The 14441-nt window shown below is 40.0% G+C and overlaps 1 protein-coding gene across 10 annotated transcripts in view; it reads left to right on the forward strand.

Moving 5' to 3' along the window:
- The first annotated feature begins 1046 nt into the window (after nt 1-1046).
- Nucleotides 1047-14441, forward strand: part of LOC101737983 (uncharacterized) — a 72144-nt gene continuing 58749 nt past the window's right edge. For 8 of the 10 annotated variants that reach the window (XM_062676414.1, XM_012697886.4, XM_062676423.1 and 5 more), the window contains exons 1-2: nt 1047-1231; nt 11512-11638. In XM_062676414.1, coding sequence (XP_062532398.1) covers nt 11582-11638 — 57 coding nt within the window. In that variant the 5' untranslated portion in view covers nt 1047-1231; nt 11512-11581. The remainder of the gene's footprint in view (nt 1232-11511; nt 11639-14441) is intronic. The other 2 variants (XM_062676421.1, XM_062676415.1) reach the window with 2 other exon arrangements.

Genomic DNA, 14441 nt, shown 5'->3' on the forward strand with positions numbered 1-14441 from the left:
CAATGGAGAAGGAGATCCTTACGCGGGAGTGGCATTGGATTGGTCACACTTTGAGAAAGCCCGATACCCACCTATCAAAGAGAGCACTGACCTGGAAAGTGTCTGGCAAAAGGAAGAGAGGCCGCCCCAGAACAACTTGGCGTCGCTCGGTGGAGCAGGAGCTAGGGGTCTTGGGCATGACGTGGGAGGAGCTAGAACAGACTGCCCAAGACCGATATAAATGGAAAAATTTGATTCGAGCCATACACCCCAGCAGAGGGTAATAGGAAAGAATGATGATGATTTTTAAACGCTTTTGGTATAGATTTATACTTAAATATTTTTACTGGTAATCTTTAACTGAAGTCGACCGAGAAGTAAAGGGGCATTATTGTTGAGGATACGATGGTAGGCATTAAGTATACGAAGTGAAGCTATCTGCTGTTTATTGAAATAAAGCGATGTGGTAATCCTTTATCTTATAAATACCATACAAAATCTAGGTCAAGCAAACTGCTTAGAATTCAATAAGCCATTCTCAAATTGTGCCATAGATCAACATCGCTTTGAAGTTAATAATATTTAGAAAATATTGTCTACGATATCGGTAAATAATTACCAATTAAATAAGATTATGGTGCATCTACTTCTGCAATCTAATCTAGATTCTATTGCTCTCGATATAAGAGCTAAAACAGCCAATTTCATTACCCCATACAAAAAACAAATCATCAAACGAACGCTCTCACCAAAAGGGGAGCTCGGTTCAAACATTACTTCTCATATTTACTATCGAAATAAAGCCATTAAAATCGATAAAGACAATACGAAATCAAATTAAACGCGATCAAACGTCATTCCAAACGCCTAACTGTCAAACGTCACCCGCCATTTTGTCGCGGCTCATTGGCGGGAACGGCGACATTAGCCGTCTGTACGATAAAAGTGTGTCCGTCTCGTTCCAACCCGACAACATAATACGGAAATGGGGGATTTGTGTTTCATTTCATGTCGGGTTCCGCATGCGGGCTTACGAACGGGGGTAGGTATTGATTTTTCGCCGGGTTTTGCGGCAGTCGCTCCAACACGCCGGTGTCCAGCGCTAAAAAGACAGGCCGGGCCGCGTTCGCTTGCCGCAACCAAAAAAATATATAAAATAATTAAAAAAAACCCGGTACATACAAATCATTTAGTTAAAAAAACGGTGCTGATACAAATACTTGTGCCGTTACGAGCTGGGAGAATTAATTTCGTAAGTTTTTAAACATTAATTCAATAATTATCTTAAGACGTCCGTAAATCGATTTAATGTGTCGTATCTTCCATGTCGTTAACCAAAATACTTTTTATACGGCCAATATTTTAGCTTACATTTACAGAAGCATATTTCCGAGTTAATTAATATCAGCTGACAGACACACCCTTCAAACTTCAAAATGAAAAAAAAAACTCACCAATCTCACGATAGGCAAAGGCTGCCGAAACATTCTGTTCTTCCCAATTATGTGTCTGACGTTCATTTTTTTAAATCTTAAAACACGTTCAAATCACTCAACAGGCAGACCACCACTGATTCTATCTCAATGGTCTATATACATTGTCTATTATATACCCAACGTTATATAGAACGGCAAACTGATAAAGCGGTGTATAGGATCTTGGTGACGTCACGATCCGTTGAGCTAATGATGTCATATGTCCTCCACGTCCCACGGGACGCCATAAGAACGATTAGTGGACGCTATTAAAGTTTATGAGAGTGTTCGGTCGCCCGATTGTATGCAAATTCAATTTTCTAGATTACAGTGGATGATCATCTGCGATAGAGTCTAATAGAGTTAATATATGCAACGGCTTTCAAATTATGAAGGAATTTTAATTCGATTTCTAGAGATGACATTCCTTGAGCGTTTTATATAATTAATTTGTTAATCTTGGCTCTGGACTTGGCTCTGGGTTAATCTTGGGCTTGGCTCTGCCCCTGGCATTGCTGAAGTCCATGGGCGACGGTAACCACTCACAATCAGGTGAGCCGTATGCTCATCTGCCTACAAGGGCAATAAATAAAAAATAAAAATCATTACCTGTTTACTTTACTTTTGGAGAATTTTCGTTGCCTTTTCTCCACCTTACCTCACGAGAGTCCTTATAATTATACCATTGCATCAATAGTGCAATTCTAAAGACCATTTTGGCACGTTCCTTCAGATTTTACAATTCACTTGATGTTTCGTTATTAAAATTAATTATTAAAATACACTTATGCTGTTTCTTTGCTTGCCTCTCTGCATTGTCGATGTCCATAAGCTACACTGAGAACTTCCAATCAGGTGGCAGTTGCTAATTAGAAATCCTCAGAACTTGGATATTTTATTTAACCTAAAGTAAATGTAATCATAGCTTTGTGTTTATTTTCACTCATGTCTACTGTAATTCTTTAAATTATCGCCATGTATTAACTTCATCACAGCTACTGACTTCTTGAATCTTTCACTTCATCAACGAGAGTTAACTGGAAGAGAATGCCTGAATGGTATTAAGTTTGTCTTTGTACAGTATTTTTGTGCAATAAAGAATTTGCAATTTATAAATCAAAGTAGTAGTAGCAAACTACTTCAATGTACTAATACTAATACATATTATCCTCATTCGCGAAGCACTTACTCTTGAGTTGTAAGGTCTCCTTTGGAGGCGCTCGGGTAGCTGTTAGCAAATCCCACCCCTCCTGGCCGAGCCCTTGCTCGCCCACCTGCCCCGCTAAAACTGAAAAGGCCTCCGAGCCACCAGTAATCTCTCAAACACAAAAAAAACATTATCAGTACGTTGTCTTCGAGTTAATTAGCTGAAGAAAATATTACATTCCACTTCAACTCAAGACATTAGAAGAACACTTATGTTTATTACCTGAAACTATTGAACTCGTGCAGATTTAATTTCGACTCGAAAGAGCTATTCCGAGAACTGTAACTCATTTCTGCAAATGATAGTTGAAATGGCTTTCACCAGCTACTCTCCAATCCAAAATCTCCAAAATCTCTCCAAAATCACACTCCAACTTGAATCTACCCAGGAACGGAATACCAGTCGGGATTAAGCCACACCATATCGTTTAAGTGAAACTAACACAGATAAAGTCAAGAGGTCATGTAGAAATCTACTCAGATGTTTGCTTGAAGCTCTCATAAACCTGGCTGATGATACCACTTGCAGAGCATAGAAGAATATACAACTGTGCTTCGCAAACTTTATGGGTGATACGGAATAGCATGGATAGGGACATCTTCAGCAACCGATATCCAGGTCAAGATATCTAAGCACTTTTCCCCAAACGCTAATACGAGATTAATATTAGCGTTGTTTGGAGATGGGGGGATATAGGATAGGATAATGATAGATAATATTTTCATCCGGTAAATCTTTGCCCGGTTTCTCAAATAGTAACGTAAGATGTGCTGATACTTCAACAAGCCTCAAACTCTTATCTCCGTTTCCGTAAGGGGTATACTGAAGAATCACCCCAAGAGCTTTAGTTACTGCCTTAAACCAGTAACAAACTCTGAACTTGAAGACAATTCCGCATCTCATTTAAATATACAGCCTCTTATTTTGAATAAATCTAATTTCGGATCCGATTTATATTGATGGTTACCGTCAAAAGCGTACTATTGCAACGCAAACTGTTTGACGGTAACCATCACAGAATTCAAGATATTTGACAGATGCCTGAATCTCACTTATGACATTTTCAAGATAAGCTTGCATATATTGTATAAGTTCCGAACAACAACATTCGGACCGTCGGTCTATCGAGCAATTTCAGACGCTCGGTGAAAGATCTTCCCTTTGTCATTCATCTCCATATATGGTAAAATAGTTTTGATACAAAGGGGGAATGGACATTAGATATACCCGAAGCGCTTTTAATTATGTACAAATATTTTCGAACGATGCATCCGTTGAAGACAGCGTACACAAATTCTAAGTTTCCTCGTCGAACTCAACAATCACGACGAAGAGTTCGACGAGTGAACTAACCCATAGACACAGGCCACTGAATTTCTCGCCGGATCTTCTCAATGGGTCGCGTTTCCGATCTGGTGGTTGATTCTGCGAAACACTGCTCTTGTTAGGGTTAATGTTAGGAAATTTTCTCAGGTTGAGCCCGTGAGCTCACCTAACCGTCCGAGCGTAGGTCGTATAGCCTCTGAGGCCACCAGCGTATAGGTAGGGAAAAAGTCGATTACCTATTACGATACGTCAAAATTCTAAATAATAATAATAATATTTTATTCAAGCCTCTTAAAATACAAACACGTACAATAATTTATAACACAAGTATAATAATATGTATACATGTTTTTTTTATGAGGTACACAATAACAATATCCCCTGACTTTTATGCTAGGAAAACCTGTGTTATAAAAGTCAGTGGTTCAGTACTAGGTCACCAGGGAAAGGAAGTTAACCAGGAAGAGCGAGAGAATATCATCTCATGACTATCTTAATCGGATTTCTGCATTAAGCGAACAATCAGTGGCCACGAGCGGGGTAGCATGGTCTCCACTATGAGACACATAGCCACACTTCTTTTTTTTCCCTATCTACTGCTAGTAACCTCAGGGTGTAGCCTTACCGAACGCTTAATAAACATGATATTTATAATATCTACTAGCTGATCCGGCAGACTTCGTAGTGCCTCAATCGATAAATAAAAGACCTAAACATTTGTATAAAATAAACTGTTAAGGAATCCGTCCAACGAGGGACACATCAAAGAAAAAACAAAATTGTTATTTTTATATAATTCCGAGCATTTTCATATTAATCTACCTTTTAAACCATCTCTGGACTTCCACAAATAATTCAAGACCAAAATTAGCCAAATCGGTCCAGCCGTTCTCAAATTTTAGCGAGACTAACGAACAGCAATTCATTTTTATATACTCGTATAACTAGTCAGGTCATAAGTATTGTCACACAATAAAAACTTTTATTTTAGAATGCTGGCCACAAAAAAGCTTATTGAATTCGAATTTCGAATTGTTCATGAAAATAAAAATGTATACTTTTAGAATTTTACTCATTTTTAAATATGGAGTGGACGCTTAAAGAAGACCGTGTTGCAGTTATTGCGTTGCATCGTTGCGGTTACGCGCCAATTAAAATTTTTAACATACTGAAAAATTTGAATATAACCAAAAGGTTCGTTTATCGTACCACCAAACGATACAATGAAGACTCTAGTGTAGATGACAGGTCAAGAAGTGGTCGCCCTCGGTCTGTTAGGACTCCAGCAGTGATAAAAGCTGTGAAGGCGCGAATTCAAAGAAATCCCAAACGTAAGCAGAAACTGTTGGTCCTTCAGATGGGGTTAAGCAGAACCACGGTGAAAAGGATGTTAAATGAAGACTTAGGGCTTCGGGCATATCGAAGAAAAACAGGACATCGTTTGAATGCTCGTCTAATGGACCTGAGACTGAAGAGATGCCGCGCTTTGTTGAAGCGGTACGCGGGAAAAAAATATCGGGATTCTTTTTTCCGATGAAAAAATTTTTACCTTAGAAGAGAGCTACAACAAACAAAATAATAAGGTGTACGCACACAGTAGTGAAGAAGCGAGCAACCGTATTCCGCGTGTCCAACGAGGTCATTTTCCATCCTCGCTCATGGTATGGTTGGGAGTTTCTTATTGGGGCTTAACAGAGGTACATTTTTGTGAGAAAGGTGTAAAAACGAATGCAGTTGTGTATCAAAATACAGTCCTGACGAACCTTGTGGAAGCTGTTTCTCATACCATGTTCAATAACAGGCACTGGGTATTCCAACAAGATTCGGCGCCAGCTCATAGAGCGAAGAGCACACAAGACTGGCTAGCGGCGCGTGAAATCGACTTCATCCGGCACGAAGACTGGCCCTCCTCCAGTCCAGATTTGAATCCGTTAGATTACAAGATATGGCAACACTTGGAGGAAAAGGCGTGCTCAAAACCTCATCCCAATTTGGAGTCACTCAAGACATCCTTGATTAAGGCAGCCGCCGATATTGACATGGACCTCGTTCGTGCTGCGATAGACGACTGGCCGCGCAGATTGAAGGCCTGTATTCAAAATCACGGAGGTCATTTTGAATAAACTTTAGTGTCATAAGAATCTATGTTTTGTTAAGTTCATTTTGGTATATGAATGGTTACATAATGAATAAACTTGTTTCAATTATTTTACATTAAACATGTGACAGAATTTATGACCTGACTAAGTATAGATGATATGATATTGGTAACAAATCTATGTAAGAAGTAAGTAAGTACATACGCCAATTCAAATTAAACACCATTCATGGATAGTTGCCGTAACAAAAAATAGCTTTTATATCGTCAGTGTTAAGATCAAAATGCATTGTGCGCTCGTGCCAAGATCTGCAACTGCATATAACAGGATCCGAATCCTTCACATGGACACCAAAGGTGGAATACAAATTAAAACTGTTAAAGTTATACTAGTTGTATGACGTCTTGTGAGGCCGTACGGGTAGGTCCCACTTCTTTTTTTTTTTATTGCCCTTGTAGGCAGACGAGCATACGGCCCACCACCATTTTTATTGGTTACCGTCGCCCATGGACTTCAGCAATGCCAGGGGCAGAACCAAGCCGCTGCCTACCGATTTATATTACATCCTATTTACCAATTTCTGCTGCGAAGCTGTCGTAACGCGTTTCGATCTTTAAGCTCGGACAGCTTTCGCATTATACAATTTAGAGTTCATTCGCGTTGTGATGTTAAGGGCTCCGGTGTACATCTTTTTTTTTAATTTTTATTGCTTAAATGCGTGGACGAGCTCACAGCCCACCTGGTGTTAAGTGGTTACTGGAGCCCATAGACATCTACAACGTAAATGCCCACCCACCTTGAGATTCTATGGTCTCAGTATAGTTACAACGGCTACCCCACCCTTCAAGCCGAAACGCATTATTGCTTCACGGCAGAAATAGGCAGGGTGGTGGTACCTACCCGTGCGGACTCACAACAGGTCCTACCACCAGTAAATCTAACGTTAGATAGGCCGTAAGCTCTTTGCGCTAAAAACAATGATAAAGAAACCGTCGATCTAGAGGAGCAATACCCTCAATGCCTTTGTAAACTAAAGTGCACTAATTCTCCAGATGTGCATAAGCTCGGATCCTATTAGCCGCCAAGTACTTGAGCCATGCAAGGTTTCGTCAGAAACCCATCGCTTAGGAACTTGACTTGACCCCCAGATACTTGAAGAATCGATACAGGAACTTGGCTGAGTTCCACAAAAGCTTTATCGCCCGCGAATGGAATTCTTTCTTCTTGATTAACATACTGCAATGGCTAAAGAAACCTTTTAATTAGATCGAAAACGAAAGTCAGGGTTTTCAATGCTACACGTGAACTCACTGATGATAAATCGTTACTTTTTTTTGTTGCCTCCGTAAGCTGACCGGGATACGGCTCTCACCTGATGGTGTGTGGTTACCGTCGCTTATGGAAGTCAGTTAATAACAACAAAAAACAGCAGAGCTTATCGAGAAACTTGTTGTTCAGGGTAGGGTCAACGGTTTTTTTTTATTGCGTTTTCAGGCAGGAGAGCATACGGCCCACCTGATGGTAAGTGGTCACCGTCGCTCATGGACGTCAGCAACGCCAGGGGCAGAGCCAAGCCGCTGCCTACCATTAAGTACTCTCCGCAAGCCTCGTTTGAAGAAGGACATGCCATAGCGCTCGGAAAACACCGTGGAGGGGACTTCATTCCAAAGCCAGATAGTACGTGGCAAAAAATATCTTTGGAAACACACTGTCGATGAACGCAGCGGTTCCAGATAATATGGATAAACTCTGCTCCGATGGCGGGAGGTGCGATAAATGGTAAAAGATCTCGTGAACGAAGCCCCATGTGCTGGACTGATCGGATGAAAGACCTTACTAAAACCCCACTTAACGAGTGCGTGCACCAAGCCTTAGTTCGCAAACTATGGAGAACATCTGAGAAGGCTTTAATAAGCAAGAATTCCACATGACCACGACTGCTCTGCGTAACCAACTATGATGATGATAGAGAGAGCATCCGGTCCACCTGATATTTAGTTCCCGTCACTCATTGACATCAGCAATGCCCGGGGCGCAGACAAGACCGCTAAAATATGTTGCTTACGAATTTCGTAGAACGACGACTTCGTAGTGCCTCAATCGATAAATAAAAGACACATCAAGGGAACACATCTAAGGAAAAACAAAATTGTTTGTTTTTATATAATTCCGAGCTTTTTTATATTTTCTCACCTTTGAAACCTTCCCTGGACTTCCACGAATAATTCAAGACCAAAATTAGCTAAACCGGTCCAGCCGTTCTCGAGTTTTAGCGAGACTAACAAACAGCAATTCATTTTTATATATATAGATAGGTATATATAGATTACGTTCATATTAGAATCAATACAATTTAATGACATTAATGACATAAACAAATAAGAATATTAATGACAGATATGTTTTTAAAAACAAATGATTATTATGTATGTATCAGTATGTATAATTTCGTGCAAATGGATTACGTTAGCTCTTCAAGACGCTTCTCATCTAATTACATTCAGATCCAAAGTAACTAAGTGCATTCAACCCTCATCTAAATTTTATGTAACGCAAGACAACTGGATACGTGTGTTTTATTTATCGTTTTAGCGTTTGGAAGAATGCCAATCTGTATATAAAAATGCGCATTGTTTGAAAGAGCTTTTGGATTTAAAGGCGTTGAACTTTCAGCTACAGTTTCTAGTTGATGGAAATGAAATTTAAAAGCATTTCATTGTGCGAGCACAAACAACGTGTTGTAATAGTTATAAAAGTATAGCATTTGGTCTGAGAGAGTTGCAGATACGACTGATTGAATAATAACACGAAAATAGAAAATTTTGAAAAAAAAAATTTTTTTTAAGTGAATACAATAAGACCGAGATTAAAATATGGCTTAGACGAGTCAACAAAGTCACTGTATTTCTATTCTATAAGTTCTGTTTTCTAAGTATTTACAAAACTGTATAGCAAGATGGTTGCCCCACCAGCCAAACCGTAACGCATGACAGCTTTGAGGCAGAGCGGTGGTACCTGGCCCACAAGACGTGCTACCACCAGTATTTTTATGGACTATATCTACAGGGGAGCTCTCTGTAGTAAGCACTAATAGTAAAGCATTCCCTGGCGCGTCAGTATTAATAAGCCAATGTATTTCATATAAGCCCATAGTAACATTTAATCTTGAATTTAATTTATCTTGAAATTGTCGTAAGCAAGATTCAGGCATCTGTCAAATACCTTTTTCGGCACGCACTGCGGTTCCTTAGGTTGTAGCCGGATCTTCTCAGTGGGTCGCATTTCCGATCCGGTGGTAGATTCTGCGCAGCACGGCTCTTGCTAGGGTTCGAGTTAGCACTCGACTGTTGGTCCGGTGGTGAAGCGGTGCAAGGTGGCTCCTGTGCGCCACTCACGGTGTGTCTCACGAGACGAGGTCCTTCGGGATTTTCCCGGGGATGAGATCCCGTCTTACCATTAGTACGGATTCCGGCTAAGGCAAGACTTTCGGCGCGCACCGCGGTACCGTAAGTTTCGTGTAGTCGGTGTGGTGGAGCTCGATAGGGCTTAGTCAGTAGTCAGCTTTGCGGGGAAAGTGCCTCGCGCGCCATCTTCAGGGCGTAGTATGTATTGTACGTAAATGGATTGCCCAGCGGTAAAACGGCCTCAGCTGTCAACTATCTTGGGTTCTATGATAACTAGCGCCACACCGTCATTCACATAATTAAAGGACAATAAACACCCACATCGAATATTTAATAGGCCAATAACTAAACCCATTCTTTCGTGTTTAATCTACTCCATGATACTTGTGTTACTATCGGCGACCACACCTATTGACCCACTATACAGCCAATCAGTTTCAACTGTAATGGAATTTTATTAGATCATTAAATATGCTATCCATCAAAAGCGCCCAGGATGATAGTGAACGCACCATGGTATGTTACAAATGAAAGAATCCATTATGATCATGCCATAAGTAAATTCAAAGATGAAGTAATCCATCGAGCTAAAGCCTATTGTGTAAGATTGGAAGCCCATCCGAATAACCTTGCTAAGCATTTAATGGACAACCAAATGACTACAAGAAGACTCAGAAGAAGAGTGCCTCAAGATCTACTAGGTCTACTGTAGATTAATTGATATGGACATGTCAATGGACATTGTGCATGCACCGCCTAATAAATTGTTTTTCTCAAAAATACGGTTGAATGTCTTAAGATAGCTTACTGTATAGAAATAATAAATAAATAAATAAAATGTTTTACCATCACTGAAACATAACCTACTTAATGGATGTATAGGAAACATTCTCGTAAATACAATGCGAAGACAAAAAAATACTGTAATACATTTTGCTCACTTTAATGGCGGCACGCAATGGATAACAATTGAACTGATGCGAGGTCATCGAACTTGCAGAAGACTTCTTTAAAAGCTACCTTCTCTTAAGATTATTATTCACTTATTCAAGAAACATGAAAATGCTGAAACGATAGGTCAACGAACGCTAAACGACCAATACAAGATGGCCGAAATATCGGGAAAAAATTGGCAAGAGGAAAACGATAGAAAATTGACATTAGGGTTTTGGCGCGTAAAAGTTCCGTCCACAGCCTAGAGCAGTGTTTCCTTCCCAAAGTGGGGCCCACGCCTCACAAGGGGGCAATTTGATAATTAAGAGGGGCAGTCACACTACATTAATATATAGGTAGAAAATCTCTATAAAAATGAATTGCTGTAAATATTACTTACTGTGTTTTGATAATAACTCTCTATTGATTTCTTCCTAAAACCTATCATTTATGTTTCCTAAGTGAACAAATCGATTTTTTCATGTTAAAAGTTATGTATGGGGGGCATAAAAATTTTAGAAATGTTATAATGGGGCATGGCACAAAAAAGGTTAGGAAATACTGGTCTAGAAAGTCGGTAATTCGTTCAAATTATTATTGCAGCAGAATATTTTTTCTAAGCTATTAGAACCCTGATTCGATTATAATTTGCGTCGATTTAGATATAATTTAGTGAATGTTTATTTCCATACATACTTTCTTTAAGATTATTCCCGTAGAAATACCCTGTAATAGTGTAGTCACACAACCCACCTGATGGTGAATCGTTACCGTCACCCATGGACTTCAGCAATGCCAGGGGCAGAGCCAAGCCGCTGCCTACCGCTTAATACTCTCCATAAGCCTCGTTTGAAGAAGGGCATGTCACAGCGCTCGGGAAACACTTTGGAGGGGAGGTCATTCCAAAGCCGGATGGTACGTGGCATAAAAGACCTATGGAAACGCACTGTGGATGACCGTAGTGGCTCCAGGTAGTACGGATGAAATCTACTCCGGTGGCGGGCGGCGCGATGGTAAAAACGAGATGATGGTACATCATGTCGAATAATTCCTCAGAGCACCTTCACATGTTCCTTGTAATCCCCCAGCAGCGGATGCGCCAAGCAGTGAAGTCTTCAGCGTGAACAGCGAGCGAGGAGCCCCCGAGGCGGAACACAGATGATCGGGTCATTCTGGAACCTGTGCCGAGCGTGCCCTTCCATGCCCGTCGATAAGGTAAGCCGTTATTACCTTCACGGCCGACTAGATGTACCCCGTAATTTCACCTTTTTTTATTGCTTAGATGGGTAGACGAGCTCACAGTCCACCTGTGTAAAGTGGTTACCAGAGCCCATAGACATCTAACCGTCCTTCAAACCGAAACGCATTAATGCTTCACGGCAGAAATAGGTAGGGTCGTGGCATCTACCTGTGCGGACTCACATGAGGTCCTACCACCAATAATGTTTTTATCATGAGTTTTATCACCAGCCTGACGTCAACCCATCCTGGTGAAAGCTATCGTGAACCTAAGACGGTAGCCAGAACTCCCCTAGTTGTCTTTTACGACTCCCAGTGGAACAGCGCCTGCCCAATCACAAACCGGGAACCCCACCACTAAGAGAAACATAAAAAAAGGCCGTTCTATTCTAATTCAGTGCCCGATTTTACATACATGTAACTTATCATTATCAACCCTAATGCACAAACGATTAAGATCAAGACACTTTATCTACTACTAGCTGACCCGGCAGACTTCGTAATGCCTCAATCGATAAATAAAAGACCTAAACTTTTGTATAAAATAAACTTAAAACAAACAAAAGGAATCCGTCCGACGGGGGACACATCAAAGGAAAAACCAAATTGTTATTTTTATTTAATTCCGAGCATTTTCATATTTATCTACCTTTTAAACCATCTCTGGACTTTCACAAATAATTCAAGACCAAAATTAACCAAATCGGTTCAGCCGTTCTCGAGTTTTAGCGAGACTAACGAACAGCAATTCATTTTTATATACATAGATTATTACTGCTATTTTCTTATACATACATTTTTAATGAGGCGGCATTTTTCACCATTCCCCGGGCGACACTTGCGCCGCTAAGTCCGGCCCTGTATGAACTCATCAGTCTACAACTACGCTGGCTTAGTTAACGTACGCCATAACAAATTAGACTACATATTACATACCCAAGGCTAATTTAATTCTCGCATAAAGCTATCGATCGGGTCAGCCCAAAAATAGAACCTAATTTCCTACAGTACACCTATGGCTTCTTTGTGTGTTTAGCACGAGACCGACCAGACATTTAGAATTGTGCCTATTTTAATCCATTGCATAGACGTGATAACGTCACATTTAATGTTTTTTACCCTACCTTATCGTTGGTAGCCTCAAAAGGTTATTTCAGCGGCTTAACCTGAGAGATTGCTAACATCGGCCTTAGTAAGAGCAGTGCTGATTCTACTACCAGATCAGAATCGCGAACCACTGAGTAGATAGTAGTTATCGAAATAAATATCACAACGCTAATGCCACCACCTACCTTGGGACATGAGATCTTAGTCTCGTAGAATGAATCGCTTTCAAAGGAAGGTCAAGTACTTAGATGTCATCAAGGTCGATGTCGGTTACGTTGTTCATGTCCATGGACTCCGGTAAGCACTTAACATCAGGTGGGCCGTGAGCTAAGGAATAAAAACACAACATTAGAAACCATATCGTTAGGGGTCTAACTTAATATATTATTCAGTGCGGTGTTACAATTGTATTGCGAAGGTTCGACTTCACATTCTTAATTGACGATAAATTCTTGTGGTTCTTGCTCAATAATTATATTCTGATCGTTCTTTTATTTATATAACACTTTTTCTATTTAATTCACTAAGAATTGTAAGTTGAAATAAACATGGCGTTGCTCTGAAAATAAAGGTTTTATTATTTTAATAACTTAAAACGTGCACAAGAGTAACAAATAGTACAATCATATTGCGAACCTATAATAGGTATATCTTCGTAAAATAGGGTACAAAGTTTTTGCTTCACGTATTAATATATAGATTTTTTTTTATTTATTGCTTATATGGGTGGACGAGCTCACAGACCACCTGGTGTTAAGTGGTTACTGGAGCCCATAGACATCTACAACGTAAATGCGCCACCCACCTCGAGATATAAGTTCTACAGTCTCAGTATAGTTACAACGGCTACCCCACCCTTCGAACCGAAACGCATTACTGCTTCACGGCGGAAATAGGTGGGGCGGTGGTACCTACCCGTGCGGACTCCCAAGAGGTCCTACCACCAGTGATTACGCAAATCATAATTTTGCGGGTTTGATTTTTATTACACGATGTTATTCCTTCACCATGGAAATCAATCGTGAACATTTGTCGATCGTACGTGTTGACGTATTTCATTAGAAAAATTTATTTATTAAGATATTAGATATATTAAGCTCACTTACAAACCCGTTTTTTATCACTGATAAACTATAAAACATAATTGCATTAACGCATGTGCTCTTGCTAACAAGTTAACGTGAGTATCCGTGAACACAAGTCTTTTCGAAAAAAAAACTCCAGCCTAAAATTACATTTCCGTCAATTGTATAGAATAAATAAACAAAAATTTTCATAATAATGAATCTGTCACTTTTGTTGTTCCAACATATCAGCCAATAACGCGTCACCTCCCCCGGCCTCCGATTGGTCGTTATATTCGAAATCGCGCTCTCATTGGTTCAGCTCCGAGGGTAATGGCCGACCTCGCTTCGAATATCACCTTGAACTTTTGACACTAAAGCAAGCCTTTCATTTCATTTTGGAGTATTTGAGTCGACTATTATCAAAGCCGGCAATGTGACTTTTGGACAATTATTGGTAAATCAGAAAAACGAATTATTGACTTTGTATTCCGTTGGCAGTCACAAAACTCTTCTGAACGACATCTTAGATAAATAACAGGTTAAGTATTAACCTTTATTTAATGCAGGTTTTGAACCGTATTCTTTGAAGGAGACGATTATATTCA

This window comes from Bombyx mori, chromosome 27 (genome assembly GCF_030269925.1).
Source record: "Bombyx mori chromosome 27, ASM3026992v2".
Classification (NCBI taxonomy): Eukaryota; Metazoa; Arthropoda; class Insecta; order Lepidoptera; family Bombycidae; genus Bombyx; species Bombyx mori.